General features: G+C 30.7%; 1 protein-coding gene across 2 annotated transcripts in view; it reads right to left on the reverse strand.

The window, feature by feature from the left end:
- Positions 1 to 15,290, reverse strand: part of LOC122537618 (ras-related protein Rab-32) — a 52,764-nt gene that overhangs the window by 23,284 nt on the left and 14,190 nt on the right. The window contains exon 1 of one of the 2 annotated variants that reach the window (XM_043670919.1): positions 10,688 to 11,056. The exons of the other annotated variant lie outside the window; for it this stretch is intronic. Coding sequence (XP_043526854.1) covers positions 10,688 to 10,879 — 192 coding nt within the window. The 5' untranslated portion in view covers positions 10,880 to 11,056. Of the gene's footprint in view, positions 1 to 10,687; positions 11,057 to 15,290 lie in introns of those variants that run through there. 2 annotated transcript variants of the gene reach the window in all.

Consider the following 15,290-nt stretch of genomic DNA (forward strand, 5'->3'; position numbering starts at 1 on the left):
AAATTAATAAAAATTTTTCCTAATTTCAAATTCGTCAATTTAGGGGTTCCATTGTGGGTAATTTTATTTTCAGTTTCGTTCAGTCCATTTATACACATTCGTGAAGCAACTGCAGGTGAAATAATTTAAAACTGGTTTATAAAGAAGACCTGGATTGAATTTAAAGTTTTAAATCTTATAATTAAAAATAAGATTGTTTAGAGGAGGTGAGGTAGTTTCCAGTATTCTTCTTCTTCTTCTTCTATTTTTTTTTTAATGGCGCGTCGACAGCGAGGTCATTAGCGACGACGGTGCCATTAGATATGTGTGTAGTAGTTTATGTTTTTGAAATATTTTAATATTCTCCAGTATTAATGGAGACCATAAGAAGATAAAATACACAAAGTGCATCGAAAAATTGATGTTGAAGGGTATAGAGAGAATATGAGTCAGTTGATCAGATTGATAGCGTGATATTGAGTAACTGAGCTATTCAATCAGTGATAACTATCTCCTCTTCGAATCTGTGATTTTGTGGTTACGACTGTTCACTGAATTTGATATCTCAATGCTACAAACATATGTATCAATATTAATTCTTTTTTTCATTACCATAAAATCCCCTATCCTTGATAACGAGATCAACAAAATCATAAGTATCGTACAACATTTATAATACAATATGTTATAACATGTTATAATATTTATAATATAATATAAATATTGTATACATACTTATAATAAATTAATTACATATAAAAAATAATACATAAAATATATTGTATAATGTAAAATACAAAATATAAAATTATAAAATATATTTAGACGTGTTATTACATAAAATGTACAAAAATATTATACACATTATGCACGTAAATATGACAATATAAAGACTACAAACATTCAACGCGAATTTTTAATCATTATGAGATTCGCAATTACAATTCTTCGTCAATACGCTGATGTCTTATTTACAATTCGTTTCTACAATTCGTTTCTACAAAGTTGCAGAAAAAAATCTACAATTTATAATTTGTTTACAGGCAATCCGGCTAATTATGCAGGCGAGAATTTAAATTTGCCTTCGTAACGTGTCACGTTTTATTATACGATTTCATTATGCAAAACGCGCCGCAGAAATATCAATTTTCTCTTCCCCCGGGGACACGAGGTGTTTTGCCAGTGTTTCATCAGGTAGCGAGAACTTATTTCTCGCGGAGAAACAACGATCTCTTTCAACGATGGTTACGGACAACATTGATTAATCAAATGGTAAAGCAGTAGGTCATCCAGGCAATTACGACGCAATAATACGCAAACTGATCACGTAACAATGCATTCACAATAAAAAGAGGGGAATTAACATACGCGTATTCATCTCGAAACATCGTCTGTTCCTTTGAATTCGATTTTCAACTATGAAACAGTCAGATATTTAAAATAGAGCTTCTGGATATTTGTGAAGGATTGGAAAATAACTATCGTGAGAGCGATATCTTTTTGTTGTGTTTTTATGAATATAATTTTAAGAACGAAACCTGGAAAACAGGCAACTATTTTACTTTAAAAATATCATAACGTTTTATTATTGTTTTATTAGATTTTGTATTGTGTTATTTCGTAGTGTATTTATGTATTTAATTTATTTATATAGTTTTATTTATTATGTACTGATATTTTTGAATTTTTCTGGTTTATTGTGTATTATTCATTTTTAAAAATATTAAGTTAAAGAGGTATTGTTGTTTTAAAAGTTGTATGTTGTTTTTAAAGAAAACAGAAAAAATTCAAATTTATTCATTAAAGATATTATTCATTGAAAATAAGATAAACTAAGCTATATTATAGAAAATTTGAAATGATGCATAAAATGTGAAATAAAGCATCTTCTATTTTGACAAATTGTGTAAATATGATCGACAGATGTAAGTGAAGTTCATAATTTTTGTCGAAGAAAACACAATACTAAATATTCACAATAAAGTTACATGAATTAATAATTTATTGGCAGGATTGTGAGTAGAGGCTTCGATTTTCAGAGATTTGTTGGAAGAAAGTTGTACACCACAAACAATAGTAATAACATTACAAACACTATGTATGTCAAACCTTATAAATCCTTATAAATATGCCTTATTGCATCAGAATTCGATGTTTACTTGCTTACGTGAAATAACACAGACCTTGACATGTAAAAATTCATAACTGCCCGAGGAATGAAAAAAAATTCATCTTATCTCGAAACTCAATGCGTGATTATTGCATCATTTCAATTCAATTAACTTGCAACCGCGCAAGTGCGTAAATTATACTTAAATTGAAATCGTAATTAAAATCCCGGCTCTATGATCAGTGATCCATAAATCAGTTTCAATGCAACTGGAAGAATTTCAAAGAAAGAGAGAGAAAAAAAAGCTTTGAGCAATAATCTCGGGATGAATGTGCATGGAATCTGTCAGAGCTATGGAGGCCGCGCGAATTTATCAGGATAAAAACCAGTATCTTACGTAAAACACCCCCACGAGAGAACGAGGACGACGATGGTGGAATTATAAGCATCAGAAGTCTACCTAACGTTTTCTTAAAAAATATACAACGCGGTGATCGCATAGGTGGAGCGATCATTTAGTCGATAAAAGCTAATCGCACTCGATAGGGAAAACAAGCAAAACACAGAATCCATTCCTGAAACCTGCTTTCGTATCTTTGCGGATGCAATATTTCACTGTGTTTCATAAAATTGTTATATAATTTCAAATAGGTAGAGTAGGTAAATAAGATAAAAGCTAATTGCACGCGAGTGCTCGATGGAGAAAACAAGTTGACAGGATCGCGGGGCTACCTTGACTGAACCTGCCTTTTGTATCTTTGTTTGCGAATGTAATTTGCTTGCGTTTTATGTAATTTCGATGACATGGACGATGGAGTGGATTTCTTCGATCTGTTAGACTTTTCTCTACGGTGTTTAATTTGTATTAAATTTGTTTACTTCGGGGATTACGATGATCAATTAGGTTATGAAAGTCGGTAGGAGTTGCAAGTTAAATTTTTATAAATTTATAATATATTGAAATTCTACATTCATACTACGTCTATGTAATTAATAATATTTAACTAAATAATTAATATTATTTGTAATATATCTAAATATTTGAATTGTATTAATTTGCATTTATAAAACTGAATTTTATTAAAATTCTATATTTATTAGTATATTATTTTCTATATATGTTATATTCTATTAAACTATATATATATATATATATATATATATATATATATATATATATATATATTATATTCTATTAAAGTTCTATATAGGAAATATAGGAAAATTCTTTCTTACGTTTTCTACGTTTACAATTGTTTGTTTGATCAATTCCGCAGATTGAAAAATAAGGGAACTCCGATGATATTGTTCAACATTTAACATTATTTTATCGATCATTTTTAGAAGACGTGAATGAATAGTTATGATAACATTTCTACAATTATTCGAATATTCTCGCGTTTCGCGAATTCATTCATGTCTCTCGATGAATGGATTAAATTTTCAGCGATAATTACTACGAATATGTCGACGAACGACCGTGACCTTGTGCGAGTAACGTCAGAAAATAACCATCGTCCCAATAACAGCGTGTACAACTACATTTTACACCGGTAAAGCGCTCAAGAGCGATTTATGTAAACACGGTGAGAGGATAGGGTACACACGGTATGTGGCATGCTTAGTAACTTATGCAACCAGCGAATTCCATGAATACGCGAAGGATCCTCTGTCTTGTCTGAGCTCTGATCGCTTTATACGTACAATTTGTCTTCCTCAAGGTATCGTTACAAACTTTCAGCAATTTTGGTTTGCTCCATTTGAGATATTTAGAGAATTTGATCGACCGAATTTAAAATTATACGTGCGGCCTCAAAGGTCAAATCAATCACTTAAGGATGAAAGATTTCAAAATTAAAAAGTACAAATATCTACTATATAAAGGTGAAACATCCGCGGTCGAAAGTGCTGGTTATAGTATTAAATCGATAAAAGAAATGTTCCCTTGATGTCAGCTTGATAAAAATGCAAATTTGCATAAATTTCTGCAAATAATTTAATTGTTATCGCCGTATTTAATTGTTATCCATCGAAATAAACGATGCTTTCGTTTGATTGAAAGAGGGAGGCTGATGTGCGTATGTCAATTAAGATTACGGGATGAAAATTCACATTATTTCTAATCTCTGCCTCGTTATATCGGGACGCGTCCATTTTGTCGCCAACTCGACTTCGGATTTTATCACGGATTTTATCTGGCTCATCCTTATTCGCTGTTAATTAATTAACGTAGTGGGACGCACCACGTAACCGATGACCATGCATGAGAAGTGGCTGCAAGATACTGTTTTGCATAAGACCACTTCTATTTTATTATCACCTCCGTGTACGTGCAAACAGGGATTATTATTTTACGAATAAATTTAATAATCATTGACTTTTTTCCGTTCGTGATCGAAAATGAAGATTTTCGTGAACTTCTCTGCAGTAATTATCAGTTACAGTTGTTACAATATAATTTAGTTGTGATATATCATAATACTAAATATTATTAATATAATATTAAATATTATTAATTAGTATTAGTTAATTATATAATTTAATATTATATCATAATACGTAATAATTGAATTATAATAATTGTAACCAATAATTGCTGTAACAACGGATCTTAAAATAATAATAAAAATATACACATATTGATGATACTAGAATCATTTTAGACAGCTGATTTATTGCTGTGAAAGAAGATTTCGAAGTTAACGTGCGTGAAATGAACAGAAGAATCTTCGCGATCAACGAACGTGAACTCCGGGGAACAAATGATCGATGGATCATGGTGATTACTATACGCCCCATTAATTCGTCATGTTATGTCGGTCAGAAGAAACACTTTAGTTCTGGTGATATTAATAATAATTAATAGTAATCAAGGCTGCAAATGAGAAAACAAATTTCCCTTTCTCTACGCGAAATAGTTCGCGATCTTCAGTGAAACTTACCATTCGAGAAAAATTTGTAATTTATTTCAAAGAGAATTTTAATTTATTTCAAGGATATTTGGATTTTAATCAAAATTTTGTTTCACTATCTTAGTGTGCCAAATTTTATATTAGTATCTACTTTTCTGCTCATTTTTTGTCTTTAATCTTTACTTTTGACATTAAGTATTTTATTTTTAACTTTTATTTTTAATATTCAGTATTTATTACATTTTACAGATTCTTTAATTTTTCAGACTTGACGAGATAATTTTATATATGTATATATTGAAAAAAATAAATTGTATTAAAATTGCAAATAAATTGAAGACAATTTTATCTGAATACTAATAAATTTCACGTGATTGTAACACTTGTCAATTTATTCGAAGTAATGTTCAAGAAAGAACTTTAAAACTTTGACCTATACAAAACCTTATAGGAATCTGATCCAGATTCGTAATTGTACCTACAATCGCCATTTCATTTGCATCAGAATCACCTGATCTATAATGACAGAAAACTACATTCCTTGAAACTTGCTTTCGTTCTACATACATATCAAATTCTATTATTTTTTTCTTAGATATGTAAGATATGTAAGCAGAGAATTATAGTTCTTTTTACTGTTTTAGTATTAATTTTAATTTTTAATATTTTCATAAATTTTAGTTATAACATTTTAAATTGAACTTTCCTAATCAAACCGCACTTTTTAGAGATCAACTTTTCCATTTCCATAAATTATAACAGCTATTCAATTTTTTCATTAAATTCGAATTCTAAATTCGTTACTCTAGAGATTCTTCATTGTTATCCCAAAAATTTTGTCTGTAAATTTCAGCTAGCATCTAAATCTACTGTGAAAGAAATATTACTTTCATTAATCTCTGTTACTTTAAGCTGTTGAAAGATGGAAAATTCATTTTCAAAACCTATTTCACCAATCAAAATTAATTCTTTAAAAATCTTAATTACTATCTTAATTATTATTTTATTAAAATTTCGCTTTAATCACGCGCACATATATATTATGTAAAAACATAATTATTAACTATTCAAAAATATTATAAAAATAAATATCGTAACCTTCGTCAAATCATATTCTATCGCGTTTTGATACAATTGAATGAAACGATTGTCAAAACGAGTTTCAGTGAAAATTATTCTCGATATCAGTTCGAATAGCGAACGATAGAAATGTCAGGGAATATTTTCCACGGAACAAAGAAGAGTGGTGTAACTGTGAATTAACGAGGATTAATAGTCACAACAGCTAGTACCTACGCTAGTTATGTATTAGAATGTATAGTACGTAACGCGTTCTGGAGGCTGAAAAAATGGCGAATTCTTGATAGAAAGACTACGCAATTCGAAGAATATGCGAGACATGTGATTCATGGGAGAAAAGGATAAACACTCTGCACAAACAGACGCTTAACTGACAAATTTTATTGAATCAACAACTTTGATAATATTACTTAGATATCGCGATAGTTACGGGTGGAATGGCCGAATTCTTAACATGCGTTATGAAATGATATGAAAGCAATTATTTGATTTATCATCAATAATTTCAATAATAATGTAAATGACCTACAAATTTTTAAATTTATTGAAACGGGTAATAAGTTAAAATATTAACAAAAATAATAATAAATAGTAAACTGTAAATACTAGGTAGTAAGAACAAATACCTTGTAAATTAAATTTCTAAGATTTTCTCTTTCAATCATTTGATAAGAATGAAAGAAAGATTGTGAGCAAAAGATAGCACTATAATTTTATATATATAATACATTATATATAATAATATATAATATAATATAATATAATATTATAGATGTAATACTAAGCACGATATAATAAAATAGTAAAAAGAAAAAGAATGTCTCCGTGAACCGATTTATATAATTTTAGTATCCGACTGCATATTTTCCAAACAGCGGTAAATAAAATTACGTAACAAACAGATAATGTTATCAAATGTAACGCCATAATTTCAAGTTAACCATAACTTTAAAATCAACAATTTCATGTTAACAATATCTCAATTTCACAAACGAACTAAATTGCAAGTTTATTTGAGACTATTTATCTTTGTATTCCAGCATAAGAGTTTCAAATTAACAAACAAAAGTATCAGTACGAAATCGTGAGAGAAAAGGAAACGAAATTAAGCTGCAAGTTTTCTTTAAAATTATTTACCTTTACATCCAGTACACCATAATTTCAAATTAACCATGCCGCGAGTCTCGCACTTACTTTCAACCCTCGCGCGCGCGGTAATTTCAAATTAGCCGTAATTTCAAAAAGCAACTACAGGGTGTCTCGGACCGAACTGTACAAAACGTTGGAACAATAAATGATCATGTGCGGCGAGACGGTGAAAACTCACGCTACTCTCGAGAACACAATAGCGATTCGCTTGTTCGCGAAGGTTGGACAACAGAGCAGCAAGAAGAAAGAGATAGTTGGCGGTGAAAGCTCGGCTAAAAAGTCGACAGTAAGCCAAATTACGAACGACGTGCAGCCTCGCCGCTACCAAAGGGGAGAATCCTATGAATATCTGAGGCTGTTGACTGACAAGACGTCCTACAAGTTCTGACTCGTTATTCTATACTACTGTCCTTTCCTCCATTAATACACGCACCCTTGTATACGTATGTATATATAGGCCATATACGCACAAAAGAACGTATTGGCGCAGGTCAGATTTTGTAAAATATTCAGCGATTTTACGATGCAGTTATTATACCTGTATTCTTTTCCTTCTCTTTTGTAAAAAAAACGAATGGAAATTTTTAGAGAAGAAAAATAAATATTCGAAGGCAGACAAACGAGACTGAGTTCAGTGATATACAGGGTGTCTCAGTTTTTTCCGGCATAACTTTACCAGCTTGTTATAGAAACAAAAGTAAGAAAAAAATGTTTTATGAACATATGCTCTTAAATGTTTTATCAAAGAGTTATAACTAATAACACAAAATGATAATGAACTGGCATTTCGTCGACACAACGCAGGAATGTATCATCAGTGTTACAGAAACTCACATAATCTCTGATTGAAGCTCTGTGTTTACTAACAAAATTAAATCCAACAAAACTAAGCAAAATAATAGTAGACCTTCTTAATGTAATAACATTTCAAAATGACGTCTGGCATCTAACAAAAATTGTATTATCTAACATACAAATACATATTTTTTTCTTACTTTTGCTTGTAGAACACGCTGGCAAAGTTATGCCGGGAAAAACTGGGACACCCTGTATAAAATTTCAATTTCTACTCGATTCAAGAGTCTGAGAAAATAAATAAAATAAATAAAAATAAGAAAATAAACAAAATAAATAAAAATAAGAAAATAAATAAAATAAAATAAATAAAAATAAATAAAATTTCAATTTCTCTCGATTCTTAGAAATCTGTGTTCCATAAAATTTATATAATTTTAGATTCTGTAAAATTACTGGATTGTAGAAAATTTAGATCCAATCTAGACTCCAATTCTTTTCCGGTAATTTACGTTGTCTTGATGAAACGTCTGAGGAAGTTAATTATACGGACGACGAGTGATGGCGCCAGCGGGGGATGTCAAATTGTCAACTGGTTACGAAACGAGTTATATCGTTTCCGGCATCCGCCGGTCGCGACTCTAAATCTAATTATTTTCGCTCAGTTTCAACGAACCGAGATTCTCTCACGGTGATGTATCATGTCGGAGAAAGTGAAACAACTCGGTCTTGAGGAACACAACTACGATATCCTTCTTCTCACGCACTCTATTTAATTATGGGATCAAATTTAACGCGACATTCTCTTCGTTGTCTACTCTTTTCTTCGAGTTCGTCATTACTTTCAGAGTTGGGATGCATTCCGACAGTTTATACTTTTCTTTGTACGTTTGGTAACCATATAGAATAAATTTATAATGTGTACATTTGCATTGAATCTGTGACAATAGTTTTGTTATTTTAAAACAAGATTATTTTATTATTAGAATAATTGTTATAGATTATTTTATTATTATAATAGTTATTTTGAAACAAGATTGTAAATTGTAAAATAATAATCGTGTTTCTAAGAGTGTTTCTAGTGTGTATTTTAACGTGTATTCTATATTTGTTCTGTACGTTTGATATACAATATTTATAACGCATTTATAATAATGGATCGTGATGAGGAATTTGAATAAATTCGCAAGGTGTAACATTTAATACATTTAGCATATTTTATACTCACGTATTTGTAATGAATTCTAATTCTAATAATTATTATATCGTTACAATATTATATTATAATTCGTAATTATATTAACGAATAATATTGAGAATGGCATTATTGATAATGAATTTAGAGTATTTTAATAAATATATAGGTAATTCATATACATTTGCTACCAATTCACTTAACAGATAGCACATGTATGTTGAACTGTGACAAAGGATCATTTCTCGCATTCTTTTTCTAAGAATTTTAATTAAAAAAAAAAAATCTTTGAGAAAAAAAGAGATTGAATTCGTATCGATGTAATTCGTTTATTTGGTCTTATATAAATGATTGATTAGGCAATGCTTACATAAAGTACTGCATAAACATTGTTAAATGAAACGTACATGTAACTAGGTGACAACTATAAGAAGCGATAGCTACGTTCATAAATCAATCGATTGCGCTAAACTTTGACGTTAATTGATACTTTATATTCGTGAAGTCAGTGGTATTTCTACGAGAACTATAATATTCAGTCAAGCGTATCATTTGTGATACGTGCACCGTTCGACCGGCAAGAAAGAAATTGATATAATTACATAAATTAAGTCAATTCTCTATGCATCAATCCGATAATTATGCTAATAATAAAATAAGCGGAAAGAATTCAAAAATATATGGAATCATCAGATTATTCTCTTTCTTAGCTATCTTACGTGATAGAATGCTTAGAATACTTGTGCTACTAAAGTTAGAAGATCAAGAAAGGAAATTAAAAAATTAAATTAATATTCCACCGAAACCTACGTAATGACAGCATTGTTCCAAAATTTTTTTTTTTAATTTCGGTCCTTTGCAATAAAAATGAATTTCAGACGTTGTATTTTTATGCAAACCCATATTTTTGGGAATATAATTGAAGATCATAAATATAATTAGTAATATATATATATAAAATATATATGATATAATATATATATTATTTTATATTATATTTATAATATATATAATTATATATATATATATATATACATTAGAAAGAAAAATTTCAAGAAAAACGAACATAAATAACTTTTCTACCGACATTTTCATCTTTATTATATTAACTTTATTTATTAATTATATATATATAATTAATAAAAAATATAGAGAATTGAAATATATATATGTTATAAGTTATTTATGTTCTTTCTCTGCAATTCTCTATATTTTCAAGTTTTCTACAAATACATCAAAATCCAGTTAACAATTTTACAAATACGAGGCAATCGCTCGACGAAAACAAAATTTATCGCTCGCTCTTCGAATATAAAATCGATTTCGTCAACCTTCCTCTCGACCAGTGAAAAAACAAGCCACTGATACTCGGACACAAAACGCAAAAATCTGACGCAAGGTTACATCAGAAATTAATTAGCGGCACCAAAAAAAAAAAAAAAATAATAATAATAATAATAATCCTACCTTTCTCGTTCTCGCAGTCTGTTGCTTAGTGTTCTTGCTGAAATTCATGTTCAGATCGATGTACAGGTAATTGTTATTCAACAACTGCGGGGGTGGTTTCGGAGGAGAATTCGCCTCCTTCTTGTGCCTCAAACGTCTCTCGGTTCTCTCTTGTCTGGTTCGGAGAACCATTACCACGTTACGATCCAACATTCTTCAAAGATGAGGTACTTTTCTCCGATTTAATACTTCCGATAGATGTATCTCGTAATTGATCAGCCGATTGCGTGGAAATACTCTGAACAAGTCTATTCCGATATCTATTTGGTTGACTCAAGAATCACGAAAATATTAATACTTCTTGTTTTCTCGCGCGTGCAGATACTTTTAATCAGTCTCTATGGTTTTAGTCGATTAGTTTTAGGATATTTTCGATATTTAAAGACGTTATAATTGATTTCTGGTATGTTAGTTTTAATTTTTTTGATATATAGAATTGTTCTTCGATTCTTCTTATCACAGAATGATGATCTTAATATTTCTAATAATTTCGTATAGTATAGCTTTAACACTTTAACTTTTACTTTTTGGTTTTCGAATGTTTATATTTTTGATAAAATTCCTTTCTAATAATCACACGTCTTCGATTCCTTCACAAAATGTTATTGACAACTTTTCAATAATAGTAATAATTCTTTTATAAGTACTTACAATTATCGATTTCTGATCATTTCTATTCATAGCTTCAATCCAAATCTCTCAGATGTGTATTTTGAAGAGTTCTAGTCTTTTTAATTCCTTCGATATCCTTTCGATATCTTTTTATTTAATTTTTCATTAATAACCACTACGTGTATAGTAAGAAGATTGCTTGCGATCGCGATTCACCCTCGAGCAAATAAAATACTTCTTAAAATCTTCAGAGGTTCAGCTTCGCTTTTCTGCGTGTCAATGATGATTAATCGGACAGTTTTTGAACGATCGAAGTCACCATAAAATGTCCAACATTTGTCCATATATTTCGAACACGACAAAATTCTTAAAACACGATATAACAATGAAAATTTTACTTCGATCTCGCTATTTCTAGTTTTCCTTTACTTTACGAATAACAATTATTTACCACTCAATGTCAACTACTGGCCCTAACAAAGCGAGTCGGTTTAACGAAATTTCAAACTTTGATTTTCAAACGATTAAATATTCCGTGCCAATAATTTAATTTATTCGTTAATTCACCATCACTAATATCAATGTCGGTACTAACGAAACGTCAGTTTAACATTAGAGTCTCAAACATTAAGATTCTAATTTACAATTAATTCAATAATCATATATAATTCACTGTCGCTTCACAAATCTCCGATTCACAATTTCTGTCCGATTAACGTCAAACAGTGACGCTAAACGAGGCGTCGGTCCAAGAAGATCTCCAGTTTTCTTCCTCCCACTAAACTCACTGATTCTCAAAATACTCACAACCCTTCTACCGCGTGAAAACTCGCAGGATCTTTTTCCAAAAGAGTCCTCAAGAAGTCATCAACTTCGGTTCGAACATCGTATCGAGGCACAAAGCAGATGACTTGATCGACGCATGATTCGTTGGTTGAAAATTTCCAGAATATCTTCAAATTGAAGGACGTTCGACGATTGATTCATGTTTTGGTTGTCGAAGAGCCGCGCGCGTTTCAGCTTCCTCGGGTCGGGAACAAATTAAATCCGGCGGGAGGGAGACGAAGGAGCGTGGGAGAAGCGTGAATTTGTGAAACGATCGCGTGGAATGTGCGCCACTCGGGCGCAAAGTCCCGGCATTTATTGGTCCCGGGGTTAGACTGGTGAACGTTATCGTTGGCGACACGTTATCGTCTGCTCACGATAGAGCAACAAGTTAAAAAATAAAAATAAAAGAAAAAGAAAAAGAAAGAACGAAAAAAGGAGGAAAAACAAGAGAAACGATGATGTTTAGGCGCCGTGCAGCCCGATGCGCGGAATACGGCGCGCACTGATCGGTCGCGTGGCCGCTCTTCTATCGTTCTCAGATCTTCCTCTCTGTACAGAGTGTTATCTAGCGTAGCGTACAATATGATAGAATAGAAATAGCACGGAGTAGAATGTAATATGGAACGGTATAGAACAGTACGACGGAATAATACCTACCCTAATAAAGTACCTAATAGTGAGAAGGTTCGAAGAAGATTTTTTTAATTGAGAAATCTTAATTTTTTTTTTTAATTTGAGGGAGATTCCCCGAAATGAAATTTCGCTCGAATTTCGAAATCTGAGAAGGATTTTCGAACGAAATTTTAATTGAATTCTTGAATTTTGAAAATTTTTATGATGTTTATATCGTCGAGTTTTATGGTACTGTCTAAATTGTTTTACGTTGCGAAATATAATATATCGAAGATTTTTATTGAAATTTTGAATACTCGGTTTGAAATACACCAAATACTTGACAAAGTTACGAATAGAAGAAAACGAAGATAAAAGTTTGCTTCAGACGAAATAGCTGTGAAAAGTGCTTCGTCGTGTCTGACGAATCTTTGAACGCTTAAAAGCTTTTCCACGAGGAAAATAGTACATAGAAATATTCGATCTTAATTTTCGAGGAACGAGAAAAAAATTCAATCACAGTTACTACAGTAAATTACGATCAAACAACTTTCTATTTTTTAACGATAAAAATTCCATACTTTGAGCGTTAATAGTTTTAGTATTAAAGTTCTTCGAAATTTCTACATTTTTCTTTTCTTTAAAAAATTGTTTACGATTTTTAGGCACTAGAGACATCAGAAAAATTTTATGTGATTCTTTCCTTTAAAAAATTGTTTATGATTTTTAGGTACTAGAGACATCAGAAAAATTTTATGTGATTCTTGAATTCATCAAAATTGGTATATACTCGGAGATGAAAATAGAGTATATACCAATCTTAACGTAAGAAGCTTCTCTACTGAACATTAAATAATATTCACCTTATCTGTTCTTTATTCTTTATTTCAGTATTATTATCTACACACTCTATATAATTTACCATAATATTCAACAATATATTAATTTTATCAATTATTTAACAATATATTTAATATATGTAATATAATAATAACGACACAACATGATATTTAAACATTATTTAAACATACTTGTCCTAAGACTTTTGAGCAAGGGGGAGTGTGCATACAAATTCGAATCAATTCAAAATCTAACACCACCATTTCAACGACACTTCGTACACGCGCGTGCAATTAGAAAGCCAATTTCTCACTCGCCGAAGCATCTCAATGTAACATCATCGAGAGTTTTTCAGACGGGGATGACGAATTTCCTCATCTCTCGGCGACGTATTTACACACGTGTCAGAGTGCCACATCCAGAACGTGCTCCAGAGCGCGTTCCTCGAGCCAAATTTCCATTTCGCACGCGTGCACACACAGCCGTTGAACCATCGCGCCTCGTCGTTCATTGCAACCGGTATCGATTGCAACTGGCCCTTTCCGAACACCCGGAAGGAAGCCTTACTCGGTCGCGTTTGCGTTACCTGGCACAATCGTATTTACGCGAATCGGACAATTGCACGCGTTTCTGTTTCCACTCGACGAACCTCGGTGCCGCGGCTCTCGTCATCGTGAAAAGGTTTCGATTTTCCGCGATTGTTACGCCGCCTATTCCCTGCAGACGAGCAGCCTGATGTGAAGGACTTGACACGCAACTCGTCGCGATTATTATTACGATCTTGATTTCGAAAGGGAAAACGAATTTCAATTCGAATTTTAGATTGAAGCTCTTCAAATTGAGGGCTGATGTTAAATTATATACACACGAGATATAATAAATATAACATTATAATGTATAACATATTAATATGTATATGATATATTATTATGTTGTAATTATTAATGATGTTATGTATTAATACTGTTGTGTATTATATTATAATATATTTTATTTACTATTATTGTCACTATTATTATATAATGTATAACATATTAACATATTAATATATACAAGATATATTATTGTGTTATAATTATTAATGATGTTATGTATTAATACTATTGTGTATAATATAATATATTTACTATCATTGTCATTATTATTATATTTGATATTACGTTATAATTAATATGTTTTATAATTAATACAATGATATTATATATATGAAGTATTGTAGTATTGTAGTATTGAAGTATTGTACATGTAGTATACATAAATATTCTGATGTAATGATTATATTAAATATTAATGTATTAAATAATTAAATATTAATACATTAATATTTAATGTTCAAATATTGTAATATAATTAAATATTTAATATATATAATTATATTAAATTACATACATATAATTTAATCCTGCCAGGAAAGATTGATCTGATTGTGAGTTTCATTTTATTTAGAAAGCACCGACAAGATTGAGAAATATTGTAAAAACAGGAAATTCTTTTACAAACCCTTACTCCTTCAAACAGTGCAACATTCTTCTGGGAAATGTTTTCATACACGTACGTACTAATACTTATTACACTAATATTTAGAATTTGTACGTTACAATGCACAATACAATGACGTAGCAACAACTGTAAACGCACGAAAAAACAATTTAAAACTGAATCTCATGCTAAG

This window comes from Frieseomelitta varia, unplaced genomic scaffold (genome assembly GCF_011392965.1).
Source record: "Frieseomelitta varia isolate USP_RPSP 00005682 unplaced genomic scaffold, Fvar_1.2 scaffold_922, whole genome shotgun sequence".
Lineage (NCBI taxonomy): Eukaryota > Metazoa > Arthropoda > Insecta > Hymenoptera > Apidae > Frieseomelitta > Frieseomelitta varia.